Source organism: Miscanthus floridulus, chromosome 18 (assembly GCF_019320115.1).
Source record: "Miscanthus floridulus cultivar M001 chromosome 18, ASM1932011v1, whole genome shotgun sequence".
Lineage (NCBI taxonomy): Eukaryota > Viridiplantae > Streptophyta > Magnoliopsida > Poales > Poaceae > Miscanthus > Miscanthus floridulus.
In genome coordinates this window covers 123,857,667-123,873,576 of record NC_089597.1, presented here as the reverse complement: position 1 = coordinate 123,873,576, position 15,910 = coordinate 123,857,667, and the positions used below count along the sequence as shown (strand labels likewise).

The following is a 15,910-nucleotide window of genomic DNA, read 5'->3' as shown; positions in this document are numbered from 1 at the left end:
GAAAGTACTGTGGTTGATTTGATGTGAGAGAAAAATATTATTTGTTGACCGAAAAAATATGACTTATAAGCCAAACAAACATGGCCATTCAGAGTGTCGACTGCTTTGCTCAGCGAGTAGTCTTGGGCGAGTTTAATTAATCTCTAGGATTAGCTCATGGCACACAGCAAAGAACAGAGGGGCCCTTCGGCTGATGTGAATTTCAGCCGGAATTCACTGTTCATAGCTGAAATTTACTGTTCTCTCTCACAAATTACTCCCGATTCATCTAGATTTCTCCAAATTCCTCCAAACGAACAGGGCTAGAGAAGAAAAACGCACACATATATACTATATGCCATAGATGTCCGGGTCCAGCGCAGGTCCTGAACAATTGCAAAACTAATAAAAAGGACCCAAATTACATACAAAATATCTGCTTTTGCGACTCAGAAGATCCAACCAAAAAAGATACATGGAAGTTATATTCAAATTCAGACACATCTTAAGCACAATGATGATAAGTAATGGAAAAAGAAAAAGAAAAAATTAGACACCATGATTCCATGAACGTCAAAGGGAACCTCCCAACACCATTATACGGGCGATTCTTGTGAAGGTCTCTGACAATTTTGCCATCATTCCAGTTCTACTCCTACTCTCCTAGATTGCAATTGCATCATCCCAATTCGCAATCCATTCTTGATTATTGATCATATTGATCCTTTTTTGCTGGCCTTTACATACCTACTCCTAGCACCACGCGAGGACCATAAGTAAGATCAGCCTTCTTCATCCTTACAGTTTTCAGCTCAGACTAAACTGTCACCAAACCCACGCTCTGTATCTGAAGGGGGGAACCACAAATACTGCATTTTATTAGTAAGGAGTAGAAGCGCTACTTTTTTTTGAACGAAAAGCCTCAAGATGGGGAGCGCAAGTGCACGACCTGTCGTAGAAGAAGATGGCCGAGGTTTCTTCTGACGATAGTAGCGGATGAATTCCCGACAACCCAGTGATCGGACACGAGTTCCTTTTCCACTCTTGTTTGTGATTACTAGCTCTGATCCGCTAGTTCCAAGCTCAATGCCAGTTACCATCAGCAGCAAGCAACCAATTGCTTGTCGTTCACATCAGCATAACTGCAGTCAGAGCAGCATGGTTAGATTAGATGCGTGCAAATTCAGTTATTTTCATGACGCCAAAATAATACAGTATATGACTACTTGGTCACAAAAACATATTATGATGTAAGCAACTCATTCCATGTCTTTAAACCTATACATGATTCTAAAATTACAGTGCTAGTATTTTGCCATAATAAATAACTGCAGTTTGGGGGCAGATGTACTCTTTTTTTTTAATGTAAAGATATGATCATGCTTCTTGTGCATATGAACCATGCAGTTCAAATCTAGGCTTTTTACTACTTGCCACAAAGCAGTTTTCCATCATGTTCACGGGAACAGGGAGAGAACCATTGACCTCTTGTAACTTTGTAAGCAGGAGGAACTTCTGAACTTGTATAAGATCATAAAGTTAAGATGGTTGACCACCTACTGAGCATCTCCGGTGGACAGCATAGCCCATTGGGCTCAAAGGCAAGGTGACGAACGTTGGGCCAACAACATGGAGATGCAGCTGACGCTGCTATTCTTCACCACCACGGCCCACGGGCAGCTTCAGTGACTCAGTGAGAGCACCGTCGCTGTCTCGTGGATCCGCTCTCCGCAGCAAACCCTCTCGCCGCCTCGCGCTCCGCTCGCGATTTTTTTTTTTAACATTTTTTTAAAACTTTTTTCAAATTTGACATTATTTAATTTTTATTTTTAAATCTAACACTTTTTGCCGCGCCTTTTGCCGTGGCATGGCCAAACCACTCTGCCGCGCCATGCATGGCGGCGCGGCAGAACTGCTGACGTGGCAGTGATCGGGACGTTGATCGGTGACGTGGCCAGCTCTGCCGCGCCGCGGATCTTGGCGCTGCCAGTGCCACGCCATCGCGCACGGCGCGGCAGGGTCGAATGTCGCGTCCTCCTCTTTCCTTTACTCTCTCCCTCACTCAGATTCGGTCGAGGAGTTACGCGCCGCCACCGACGGCTCCTCCCTGCCCCCCCCCCTCTCCCCCTCCACACCGCCCTCCCCTCTCTCCCTCACTCCCCAGAACCGGCCGCCGTCTCCCCTCACCCCCCGCCGCGTTCGTCAGCGGCACCGGCGGCCATTGCCGTCGCCGACCCCCATCTCTCCCTCCCCTTTCTGCCTCCCTCCGTCCTTCCCCGCTCTCCCACCCTCTCCTGAGCCGGCCCTATCTCTCCCTCCCTCTCCTCTCTCCTGACCAAACCCCATCTTCCTTCCTCTCCTCGCCGTTGGCCAGCTGTTGGCATTGTGCCGACTTGGGGTGAGCCCAATCTTCCCCACAGCCATGCCAAGGTAATTCCTTCTCCATTGTGTAGCTAATTCGAATGTCTTGTTAGTTCGGGTTAGGATTTAAATTTCTTTTGACTGATTAGTTAGGGTTTGGAATGTGATGAGATTATTGTGGTTGTACTCTAGTTTGTAGTTGCATATTTAGTTAGTTGTTTTTTTATTATTACAGCTAGAATAGATATTAATAATAGATTGGTTAGTATAGGTACTAATATTAATATAGTTAGTGTACGTAGTTATTATAGTTAGTCTAGTTTAGTTAGTTATTATAGTTACTTAGAATAGTTAGTATAGGTGTTAACATTATATTAGTTTGTATAATTTATTCTTTTACATTTACTTTGTTTTTATGCACTAATGTTCCATCATATTATAGTACTCTTAATGTTTGTTCTAACACATCCATTTGAATTTGAACCAGGATGAGGGATCATCATCCGCAGTACCCCATTCTTGAGGTGCACTACGACATGGACCATCGAGCCAAGCACATGTCGGAGCTTTAGGAGGACTTGCTACCTCTTAGGACTACGCACGCACCAACGCACCGCTGGGACGAGCCAATACCGGCCGTACATACAGCGTGCCGTCTTTCTTGAGATCGTCCGGGGTCTTCAACACTGGGCTACCGATCCTCGGACCTGCACTTTCTCACTGCTGCTGTCGATAGGTATGATTTGATACACGTTTGCGACAGTACAAAGCATTGATTTGTCTCATTGTTTGAATTAAAAACTTCCTGTATTGAATTAAAAACCACAGGTGGAGGCCAGAGACCCACACCTTCCACCTTCCGTGCGGCAAGATGACTATCACGATGCAGGACGTGAAGATGATATTGTGTCTGCGGTTGGGGGTCTTCCAGTGACTAGGACCCTTGATAACGATCACTAGATGGACTTGGTGCCAAGCAGTTCTGTGGCCAGAAGACCACCCGAGGACGATGATGCTAAGAGAGCAAAGTAAGAATTTCTACGTTCCAACATTTGCCATTTTGACACCAGCACATATTCTATAAATTATTTTGCTATTTAGATGGAGGGTGTAGTACATAACTTTTATGTTGCGTATTGTCTTTGTCTAATTTAATGTTTGCTTTTGTTCCCTCAGCTCTCATGTAACATCCTGTGTCAGCTCTAATTTAATGTTTGCAAAATATTTTAGGAAAAACATCCGGTGTCAGTTCAGTCTGGATAACAGAAAACTTCAGGGCGCCGCTGCACCCAAACACTCCAGAGCAGGAGATCGAGAGGAGGTACGCTAGGGTGTGGTTGTGACACTTCTTAGGCGTCTTCCTGTTCCCCCGATGCGTCGGGGAACACCATCTGCTAGGCCTTTCTCAACATACTGAGCCAGCCATGGAAGAATATAGGAGCGTACAACTAGGACAGCGCGGTTCCTAGCATGGATCTATCATCAGCTCTACGTTGCCTGCCAACGCAGTATAGGAGGTGCCAACTTAGGAGGTTGTTCCCACCCACTACAAGTTTGGTGTTGGAGCGATGGCCAGTCGAGAGGCCCGTTGTTCACGGTTATCTGTAAGTGCATTGATTTTTTTTCCTCAAACTTGATGCCGCACTTATGACTGACTATCATATTCAATGTAGGCATGGAATCATATGGACGTAGGACCGACTGCTCTATATGTCTGGCAAGAAGCAGAGGTAGTTAGAGAGAACCCAAAGCGGCGGTACAGGCAAGTACTCGGACACGTTAGACGTCCTGACACAACACCAGGTAACGACCACTTTGATACCTGCTAGTCGGTGTTGTTGCTTTTTATTATTCCAAAACCTAACTGTAGTTAACCTAACTTTTAGATGAATTGGTGTCTTTGGTCCGGATTCGAGCTAGAGGGGTACCTGAGTCCTCGCACTGAGGAAGAGTCGGGCTGAGTGGCTTTTTAACGGGCCACTAATTTTCTTTCACGTGGTCGAGATGCACTACCCTATAAGGGTGTATAGTGTAACACCCTGGTGTTAGTCTTGCCTGATTGCACTTGCATTTCATAACCATGAGCATCATTCATCCATTCATGAGCATATATCACTTGAAACATGTGAAACATGATTATGAAACAAGAGTATCATTTCAAGTGTTTTTCATCATTTCAGTACCTTTAGTGCTTGATTATTGTATGACCAATGTGTGGTATAGCTAAATATATTGTTAAACATCTTAGCTATGCTTAGAAAGTCATTAGGAACAATGTTCATGTTGATCATTTTGCCCAATTAAGATTTCAAATCATGGTTTGACTTGTTTTGACCCTAGGACTTTTTGGTTTGACTGTTCAAAAAGTACCACTTAGAATGTTTGCATGTCTGAGCAACCTAAAACAAAGTTGTAGCAAATTATATGAGGAACAAAAAGTATTTTGTGACCAAGTCATGAAAATGTGCACAACATGCTCAAAATGGTCCCACAAGTCAGAATTTGGGTTGATTTCAGCACTTAAAAATTTCTAAGTATAAATTTCAGTTTTCAGTTTCTTGAACACGACTTTGGCATGATTTTACTCTCTGTACTTTGTGAATTAGACAGTGATCTCTACATGAGTTTTGTAGCTGGGATGTAGGTGTGCAACTTTTGTTTTGATTTCTTTCGCTATCGATCAACGGATTAGGAGATAGAGCATCATCTTTTGGCGCTGTCAGTCAGCCCTTTCGTTCTCTGAATCACTGCTACAGTACCCGACCGTTTCAGAACCTCACCGCCGCGTGGAGGGACACTCATCGCCGGCCTTCTGCTCGAGCTGGCCACGCGCCACGGGTTCCCTGACGCTGCTGGCCGAGTCTTGATCACCCCGCGCGCCTGCCAGACCCACTCGCCCACCCATTTTTCATTTCCTTCGCCGCAGCGCTCTCTCGCTGCAGCAGCACGCCAGCTCCTCCATCGACGCCGAGCAAGCGCCGTCGCCCAGCGCGCTCACCGCCGTGAAATCGCCACCTACAGTTAGCGCTCAGCTCCGTCTTCACCTACCCTAGCTATTCCATCTCGCCGTCGAGCCGGAGAACCCAAGGTAGTGGCCCCAATTGAGTTTCCGCCGCCACCACAACTCGCCGGAGTTGGAGCTCACCGTGGCTAGCACAGCACAGCTCCTCTCTTCCTTCCCTAGCTCCCGCCTTGTCTCCTCCGTCGCGCATTGTTACTCGGGTGATGATGTCACCGTCCCCGCCGGCCCAGTCTGGTCAGAACGCGGCCGCGCACCACCGTGCGCCATGGCCGAGCCGCCGAGCTCCATGGCTGGGGTGCTTAGGGGTCAGTAGGGAGCGAGGTTAGAGTACCAATAGACGCGGTTCATCACGTAGGGCACGCCGGTGCCGTCGGTTTCGTCGGGGAGATCACCGTCGGCGAGCTCGACCATCGCCGCGCCGACGTGTGCCGTCTCCCCTGTTCTGTGTCAATGACACGCGGGTCCCACGTGGCAGTCGCTGAGCCGAAGGCAGGAACCAGGCTTGGGCTGCGCTGTGTCGTGGGCCGTCGGATCCCTTCGGGCCGGCCCAGTAACATTTAAGTGAATTTATTTCCATTTATTCTTTATTATTTGAAATCTAAAATGGTTTGAAAAATGTTTGGGTGCTCAAACTTGCTCCAAATTTGTTGAAACAAATTTTTCTAGGTTCCTTATCATCAGATCTACTTGGGAAAATTATTGCATGCCATTATTGGGATACTTTTATGTAGGATTTTATTTAATAATGAATATTGCTGATAACTTGAAAAATATGTAGAAAAATCTATAGGCTTCAGAAAAATATGATTCCAAGTTTGTTAATCTTCTTGTGTCATGTACTTCTTAGGAAAAATATGTTTCATACATGTACTGTGGGAAAATTTTGAGGTATAGTTCAAGTCCCTTTAATAACTGATTTTTGTTATTTTTGCTAGAGAGCAAACTTTGTATAAAACATGCATGTGATAATTTTTGTACAGTCATTATATGCTATGAAGAACCTAGGAAAAATATTAATTCTGTTGTTTGACACTTTTCACAGTTCAAAGTATTTTCATGTACAAAATCATGCCATAGCTTGTTATTTTTGTGTAGGCTAATCCACTCATTCAAACACTATGAAAATCTGATGGTAGTCTAATTAGAGTAGTAACATGCTACTGTAATTTTCTCAGATTTTTATAAGCACTAGAAATATACATTGATGTTGTAGCCCTAATTAAAAAGGAAATAAAATAATCCCCCTTAATACAAGGTTAGTTAATAACAATAGCTTTGGTGTATCTTTGAAGCATTTGATAAGTTGTGTTGACTTAAACATACTAGTAGTAGAAGAGAATGCAGTAGATGACATGGGATTGTAGTATAGTTTCTTGGATGATGTTGACTACCTTGCATTTAAACATACCCATTACATTCATCTCCTTCGATGCACCGATTGCATAAGCACTTACGCACATTGCATCATACAGGATCGCAAACCGAGAACCCAGTCGTCATACCCGAGGAGCCCGAGGAGTAGCTCGAGGTGCAGCAGCAGGAAGTGCCAGAAGCCGACGAGGAGGACGTTGAGGAACTTCCGGAGTGCCCCGATCACCGTCCGAGCTCCTTCGAGAGAGGCAAGCCCCGGAGCATTTTTCTCCCGGTTTGCAATTATTTAATTAAATGCTTTACTTTAATTGATGCATTACGTTCAGGAGTTGTTTGCAACCGTTGCTGCATTATACCTTGTTTACCTTTGTTATACTATATCCTTGTTACCCTGGTATCCGTAGTCGAGTCAATGCTTAGCTGGCTTAGACCGGTAGAAGTCAGGTGATTTCCTATCACCTGCGAGCTATAGGTGGTTACCTAGATCTGCTTGGATAACTATGAAGTCATGGTATAACTAAGTGTTAAATGAAGTTGAGACCGGACAGAGACTTGCAGAGTTTTGGACTTTAGTGTTTCCGTCTGTGTCGATTAAGGACCGACCGTTGTTGGGCCTCGAGTCATGTTGAACGCATGCCTTACATTTAGCTGGTCGGATAAAGTACCTTCCGACCGTAAAGCTGGGAGATTTTTCGGGCCGAGTAGATTGCCCGCAACGCACTGTACCGGAGCAGGTGTGGTAGGACACGGGGGCGGGATGATAAGACCAAAGTGCAGTCGGTCGGCCCTCGGGTATAGGTGGTTCCTGGCAAACTCGAGATTCCTGGAAAGTTGACTCGGTGATCAATATCTCACTTTAGCGGGTGAGTGAGATTTGTGTAAGGAATAAATCACCAGCTGGTTAGGAATCGATTCGAATCGCCATCGCTCCTGGACAGTGAGCACTTGACTTGAGTGACTTCATCGTAGTAAATGTTATGGAACACTTGGACAGTTATAATGAATATGACAGTATGGAAGTTGTTTAATGATCATTGGTTATCATTATCTGCTTAATCACATGTTTACTCTAGTATAGGTGCAAATCTAGTCGACAGGTTAATATTAATTAACTTGGCAATAATGCTTTTCGAAAAGTTCTTGAAATGCTAAAAATGCTTCTTTCTGCAAATGAGTCAGCTACCCTACTATAAAGCCCTTCATAATCCTTGGTGTCAATTATTTTCGGTTATGTCGGGTAAGTCTGGCTGAGTACCTTCTCGTACTCAGGGTTTTATTCCCTCTTGTTGCAGATGGGCAGATGTATTACGGCTACTGTATCAACTGCCTTTATCCTGCGATGGGTGATGCTTAGGACCATGGGCATGGTCATTCCTTACGTCTCGTCTGATGCTTTTGTTGGAGATGATCATTCGCTGGCACTATATTTAAACTCCGCGTGTATGTGTGTGGTTTGAACAAATGACTTCCGCTACTTTCATTCGAACTGGTTTTGTAATAACTATGTTGAAACTCTGATGTATTTGAGATTGCAAACTTTTATGTAATATGTGATGGTGACCGCTAAACTTATTATGATCTTGGCTGGAATGGAAGTTGGTTTGAAATCCTTCGTGATTTCACGGACTACCGGGTTATACGGGCTTAAGTTTGCTAAATCGTCTGCTCTGGCGGATGATTTTCTTACTTAATTTCGTATAATTGGTCGGTTCTGTTACATATAGACAGTTCAGAAGATTTGTAGCCATGCCCACCGCCGCTGTACACAACCAACAGAAAGTTACACAGGTGCGACAACTAAAACATAATAATTTAGCAGTCATGTGCATACAAATAACCACTAACTTACGTTAAATTTGTAGGTACGATCGAAGGAACAGGTACAAGGAGAAGAATTGGACCACGACGCACGCCATGTTCATCCACGACTGGGACAGTCGGCAAAGGGTCCTGATCGTCGAGATACCGCCGCACGACCAACGTAACTTCGACCGCTACCTCCAATGGTTGTATAGGAGTGTCCGCACACATATGCAGTACCCGCACACATATGCAGACCCCCTACACTAACCAGCGAGACCGTACCGACGTTGGGTTCACCCCTAACGTGCTGCCTTCACGTCTGAAGAGGCAGTGACGTCCGTGGTACCCATATACTCCAGGGTCGTAGAAGTTCTTTAGGATGACATGATGCACTTGTACTCGAACACCCATATACTGATGGAACATGTAGTATGTCGAGTAATGTCGAACTTATGTATTGATAAACTTGTGTCGTAGTTATGACTTGCTGAACTTATGTCGAACAGTGGTATTGTCGAACTTACGATGAACTTAGGACGTGTACAAGTTAGTATTGCTGAACTTGTGTATTGATTGTCTCATGCACTTAACCTTCCTGCTGACCTATTTGTTAAACCGACACGACGAAATAACTTGACTCATGTGAGAACATACCAGAAGTGTCTTGTTTCATTTGTTGCCGCTTTGACCGCCGCGCTATGGCGGGGGCACGTCAGCCTTGCCGCGCCATGGCGGCTGATGCGTCAGCCTTGCCGTGCCGTGGACTGTGGCGCGGCAAACCCATACTGGGCGCTGGCCACGTCACCGGTCGCTGCCACGGTGGCAGCCTAGCCGCACCGTCATGCATGGCGCGACAGAGTTGTTTGACCGCGCCATGACAAAAGACGCGGTCAAAAGTGTTAGATTTGAAAATAAAAAACAAATCGTGTCAGTTATAAAAATAGTTTAAAAAATGTTAAAAAAAATTCCCGCCGGCAGCATGGCGCCGCCGCCGCTGCCGGAGGAGGAGATCCTGCTCCGATTCCCGCCCGATGACCCAGCACACCTTGTCCAGGCCACCCTCGTCTGCAAGCGCTGGTGCGCCATCGTCTCCGGCGCCGGCTTCCGCCGTAGATTCGGCAAGTTCCACCGCGCCCCACCCCTGCTCGGCTTCGTCTCCAATGTCCGCATCCAACGTCAACGCGGTGCGGTCGAATTCGTCCCCACCTGCTCCTTGCCCGCGTCCCAAGTCCACAGCCGCAAGGGGCACGTGCGCGTCGTCGACGCCCACCACGGCCGCGTCCTCCTCCACAGGATCTCCGCTGGTTGGGGTCTTCCCTGGCCCGATGTCCTTAGGCCCTCTGCAATGTGCTCCTAAAGTGATGTCCAAACCTTCTCTCTCCCTTCCAAGCATCACTCTCTACTCTGCAGCTACCAATGCCAACTTTCAAAGATTCTGGAGCGGAGCAAGTAGAGGCAGCGCTGCCTGGGGACTTAAAACAATATTTCTTGTGTTATGTGAGAGGAGAGTAGGGATGAAAACGGTACGGATATTTTTCGACCGTATTCGAAACCGAATCCGTTTAGAGGAGTTGAGATCTGTCCGTATCCGAGTCTGGATATCCAACATCCGATACCGTATCCGTATCCGAATACTCAAATCGCATATTTATGATGTCGATATCCAATCGTATCCTATCCGACATAGTTGACACTATCCGTATTCGAATCCGAATCCGGACAGAAATATGAAAACAAATGTAATATCGGTGATATCCGTCCGTATCCGATCCGTTTTCATCCCTAGAGGAGAGCATATGTTGGTGTCAGATGAAAGTCAATAGGCAGCACCCGTACCGTCGCATAACAGAAGATAGCATCGGTACTAACTCTTTTGCACACTGCAGCAATGAGAAACAATGCTTGTTTTTCTGCATTCGGACCCACTTATTTTTCTGGCTCTACTTCAAATATGGTCTGGGACCCTACCACGGACGTGCAGGAAGAAGTGCCCTTTCCGGATGTGGCGCAGTACAAGCTCGACTGGACAGCGGCAGTTCTCTGCGCTGCCGGCGGCCCCTGCGACCACATTGATTGCCGCCCGGGTCCCTTCCTCATCGTTTTCGTGGGCTATGATCGGGAACATGTCGAGACAGTCCTTTGCACCTACTCATCCAGTACTGCATCATGGAGCAAGCCAATCTCCAGTAATCAGCTTCCATACGGCCGCTATATGTCCAGGCACGTTGCACATGTGGAGAGTGCACTCTATTTTGGGGTTCTCATGACAGATCATATTCTGAAGTTTGACTGGGAATCACAGGAAATTTCTTGGATTCAAATGCCACCTACATGCTCCAGCAAGTGGCCTTATGTGCTCACCACTACAGAGGGTGGTGGACTAGGGCTTGCCACCATACATGAGTCCTCCAAACTCTACATGTGGTCCAGGAATGATGTTTCTCAAGTAGATGCTACATGGACACAAAGCAGAGTCATTGAGCTTAAGACACTGCTCCCTGTTCATGCTGTCTTGGCCTCACCTAGACTGTTTGGCTTCACAGTTGGTACTGGTGTCATTTTTGTGAGGTCGAACAATGTTCTTTTCGTGATTGATTTAAAGACATATAAGGTGATTAAGGAGGTTTCCATGGCAAGCGAGATCTACACCATCATTCCTTACATGAGCTTCTACACTCCAGGTACAACTTTGCTTAGTTTTGGATTTTACAAGATTCTGGACGAGTGATATTTAATTACCAATATGAAGTTTACATACTATGCTCAAGAAAAAAGAAATTTATAAAAATGGAATGCCACAGTCTAATATCAACTCAGTGGACCCTGTCTAGATCTTTTTATGTTGGGCCTTCATTGAAACTTGCTTGATATTCCTAGGAATTTATGCATCTGCTATGCATGTTGTGCTCTGATGATACGGTCCTCACAACTTAGCCTCAACGAACAAGGTTTGCAGCATGACAGATAATTAAAGAAGTCATTAGTCATGCTTATGTTTGATTCTTTCTTTAACCCCTTTATTTCTCAGCTATGATTTGTCAGCGCCACTTAATAATAATATAGAAATTAGCCTGGATGTTCATATGAGTTCTAGACAAACTAACAAAGAGAGGTTTTCCCCTCAAGTAATGATTCCAACTTTCTGCAGTGGTTAAGTGTGGCTGTTACCTGATGAAGTCGTGTACAATAAATAAGTGATGCTTACCCATTTGGTTAGCCATCAACTCGCTATTCTTTGCAGCTTGATAGAAAAAAAATGTTAAGGGTACATCATTTCTCAACCAGCCGATTTAATTTTCGAATTTTGTGTTTTCAGTAGCATTGGGAGCAGTCTCTGCTGGTGAGGCACCTTGAGGAGGGATTGAAGTGCATAAAAAAGTTAAGGAGATCATGTGAGTGCTTCAAGGTTAAGGGGGTAGTGGTGGTGGTGGTTTTATGTCATTACTTCTAGCATTTTGGCGGGACATCTATGTAGCATCACTGAAGTTGATGCTTGTCTTGTGTATGATCTTCAGGGTTTGTAATTTAATCCCTGATGTTATGTTGTCTGGTACCCCCATGCGCTGTCCTACTCTATGTGGGTATGCCCTCTATCCATATTCTAGTACTCCCTCCATCCCAAATTGTAAGTCATTCCAAGAATCTTGGAGAGTTAAAGTTTTTCAAGTTTGACCAAATTTATATAACAAAATAATAATATTTATCATACCAAGTAAGTATCATTAGATTCTTCATTAGTTATATTTTCATATTATACCTATTTGATGTCATCAATCTTTGTGTTTCTCTCTATAATTTTAGTCAAACTTGAAAAAGTTTGACTCTCCAAGATTCTTGGAATGACTTACAATTTGGGATGGAGGGAGTACTTAGCATGCAATGAAACCCTATAATGAAATTAGAGCATTGCAATTTCATAGCGTCATGTTACTCTAACTCTGTCCTACTCTATGTGGGTATGCCCTCTATGTGTATTCTAGTACTTAGCATGCAATGAAACCCTATAATGAAATTAGAGCATTGCAATTTCATATGTGCCATGTAGTAACCTAATGTCAATTTGGTTCAACTTCTTGTGCTTCTACTTGTGCGATGATGAATCAATTGTGCGAGTTTATTTTTTTCAGCTCATCAACCTACTTGTCGGTTCATGCTTATCATGGAAAGAACTAAATCATTCTCATTCCTCTTGGTTTGTTTCTCTTTCCTGAATTCATCTGCCATTAGCATGTTTCTGTGATTCCTGTCCTGTCTGAATGAAAAGTAGTTTACCAAAGGATCCAGCTAAAAACATGCTACCATACTAACTGATAAAAAGTAGTTCACTGTAGGATTTGCACAGTTTTTATGGGGTTGCACGACCCTTTTATCCAATCTGGATTTGCTTTTGCCAAGTAGCAAGTCTTCATGTGAGCTCACGTGGCCAACAAATCATGGACAATGTTCAGACTCCTGTTTTGTCTCACAGAAGTGCATGTTCTGTTTATGCTGAAATGCTGAATCAACACAAATACTTCTGTTCTACCTGGCCAACACAAACATGCTCACATATTGAGCCTTTTTTTGCAACCTTTACATACCTACTCCTAGTACCACGCGAGGACCACAAGATCAGCCTGCTTCTTCATCCTTACATCTTCATCCTCACAGTTTGCAGCTCAGACGAAACTGTCACCAAACCCACGCTCTTGTATCTGAAGGGGGAAACACGTACAGATACTGCACTTTATTAGTAAGGAGAAGCTCTACATTTTTTTGAACGAAAAACCTGAAGATGTCATAGATTAGCCCGTGTTTACTACATACCTGGACGGCATGGAGAGCGCAAGAGCACGACGTGTCGTAGAAGAAGGCCGCGGTTTCTGACGGTAGTAGCGGATGAACTCCCGAGAACCGAGTGATCGGACACGGGTTCCTTTTCCACTCTTGTTTGTGATTACTAGCTCTGACCCGCCAATTCCAAGCTCAATGCCACAGTTACCATCAGCAGCAGCAACCAACTGCTTGCCATCCACATCGGCATACCTGCAGTCAGAGCAGCAGGGTTAGATTAGATGCGTGCAAATTCAGGTGTAAGCAGCTCATCGATCCAGTGTCTTTAAATCTACCTGATTCGAAAATTACAGTGCTAGTAGTGTTTTCCTATAATAAATCACTGAAGTTTGGGGGCAGATATGCTCTTTTTTAATGTAAAGATAGATCATGCTTCTTGTGCATATGAACCATGCAGTCCAAATTTAGGCTTTTTACTACTTGCGCAAATCAGATTTCCACCATGTTAAGAAGACCATTGACCTCTTGTTACTTGTAAGATCATAAAGTTAAGTTGCACAAAAAGTATACCACCTGCTACTGTAATCGTAGAAATCCTCGAGATCCGCGTCCTCGTCATCTCCGCCGTCACCAAACCGCACTTTGCAGTGTCCCTTTGCATGCATGTGTTTCCTGACGGCCTCCAGGCTCTGAAAGGCCCGGCGTCTGTCGTCGCAGTAGAGGCAGATAAAATCCCGCTTCACCTGCAAGTAAGAATAACCCAATACATACAGCACGTCAGCACGAACGAAGATTTCAAACCAAGTACTGTAATAAACAAAACATTAGATGCTGCGACAAGAGAAAATACCTTCAGTCCAACGTAGGCAAGAAGGCCACCGGGATCCTTCAAGTACTCACTGTCAGGTACGAAGAACCCGTGCTTCCTGTGCAGATGGACCATGCACTCGTCCACGGTGCCGTGCTTGAGGTCACACATGAAACAGCACGATGGGTCCAACTCCAACTCTTCAATCTCTTCGTCGCGTCTAGAGGAATCCGCCGCGTTCGTCGCTTGCATGCTGTTCGAAGTGGATTCGTCAGGCAACTCTTCGTCTTCATCCTCTTCTACCGTGGTGGTGGTGCGAACAGGAAGCGGTGTGATTCCTCCGGCGGTGGAGGAACGACTGGGCTCCTGAGACTGAGAGGCGGCTCTCATGAGATGCGATCGCGAGCTGAGGTGCTGCTCGTGAGCTCGAGAGCTCGTGTACTCCTTCCCGCACGGAGTACAGCCGTATAGCGTCGGAGTGGTTCCCTCCGAGAGAGCGGCTTCCCATGCCAAAAACAGAGCCTCCGTCACGCCAGGAACTCCAGCCACCTGGAGCATAGAAATCAGTCCAAATCCACGGGCATAATGGCGAGTTCAAAACAAAGGGAAGTGAGAGGATAAATGTGCTACGAGTATTGGATGACTGGCTTTGGCCATCTGATAAATAATGCTCTACGGAGACAAAACAGAGCAATTCTAAAGATAGAGATTGAAACTATATTATATCGTTCTCTACATACAGGTAGGTAATCGCCACCATTCACAATTCTTGGATTTTTTTGGAGCTTTTTTTTTTAGCAAATCATTGTTAGAGTTGGCCCGTAGGTATGGGGCCATGGCGGCGGAGCCGCGGAGGGGACGATGGATCGATCGGATGGATACCTTGCGCTTGAGGTTGTAGCGGTGCCACTCGGAGCGGTAGTGGATCCGCTTCTGCTCATCGTCGACGAACACCACGTTGCACGCGTTGCAGGTCGCCGTCGGCATCCTCACCTCTCCCTCTCCGTCGCTTCGATCTGCTTCGGCGGGCACGGGCGACGGGCGAGCAACGCTGCAAGGCCTCGCTTCGCTCCTCTAGCAGTGGAAAGTTATATATTCTGCTATAGGAGTCCTAGCCCCTTTCGGCCCGTCAATTTTCCTTGGCTCCCAAGGAAGCACCCAAGTGGGCCACGTGAGATTCGTGGGCTTTAAACGACTGAGAATTGGTGATTGAGAGACCACAATCAAGACGTTGACTTTTTATGGGTTTATTTTGTCTAAATTCCTTTTTGAAGGCAAGTTTGTTCTGTCTAAATATCGTGTCGTGGCATTGAATTTGCATTTTTGGCAGATTGAGATCTTGTGATACTCCCCCGTTTCAAGTTACATATTACTTTAACTTTGACATAAACCAATCTTCTATTTTTTATTACTATGCCGTAGGAAAATGCACCAGCATATATAACACCGAAATTAATCTCGTCACTGTCGAATATGTCTTTATTTGTTCATTTATTTGGTGTTGAAGATGTTAATATATTTTCTAAAACTTTAGTCAAAGTTAGAGAAATTTGATTTAGAACAAATTTAATGTGACCTATGATTTGGATAGGGGGAGTAGGCATTTTTTTTTCATGCCCAACAAAATGTGAGAAAATTGTCATTTTAGAATTAAGAACTTATAAGTGGAAAATGTAGTACTTAATTTTAAGTAGCGAACTAACTGATTTAACTCTGGTGCATACGCTTTGACTACTGATTTTCAAGAAATACATGTGTAAATAGTTGTAATTACACTCTCGCAAAAAAAGTTG

The 15,910-nt window shown here is 45.0% G+C and overlaps 2 protein-coding genes across 3 annotated transcripts; one reads left to right on the top strand and one right to left on the bottom strand.

Moving 5' to 3' along the window:
• Window positions 1-9,515: 9,515 nt before the first annotated feature.
• Window positions 9,516-11,264, top strand: LOC136524573 (uncharacterized). Its single transcript, XM_066517890.1, has 2 exons — window positions 9,516-9,840; window positions 10,423-11,264. The coding sequence occupies exons 1-2, from the start codon at window positions 9,516-9,518 to the stop codon at window positions 11,262-11,264; spliced, it is 1,167 nt and encodes a 388-aa protein (XP_066373987.1).
• A 1,641-nt stretch (window positions 11,265-12,905) lies between these two features.
• Window positions 12,906-15,131, bottom strand: LOC136522878 (cytoplasmic 60S subunit biogenesis factor REI1 homolog 1-like). 2 transcript variants are annotated; one of them, XM_066516674.1, is made up of 5 exons: window positions 15,000-15,131; window positions 14,160-14,666; window positions 13,883-14,052; window positions 13,343-13,561; window positions 12,906-13,255 (listed from the first exon to the last, which is right to left on the bottom strand). In XM_066516674.1, exons 1-5 carry the CDS (start codon window positions 15,102-15,104, stop codon window positions 13,195-13,197), a joined length of 1,062 nt encoding a protein of 353 aa, XP_066372771.1. In that variant the 5' UTR covers window positions 15,105-15,131; the 3' UTR covers window positions 12,906-13,194. The 2 variants fall into 2 exon arrangements, with proteins under 2 accessions (XP_066372771.1, XP_066372770.1); XM_066516673.1 differs by having other exon boundaries at window positions 12,906-13,230.
• Between the last annotated feature and the right edge of the window lie 779 nt (window positions 15,132-15,910).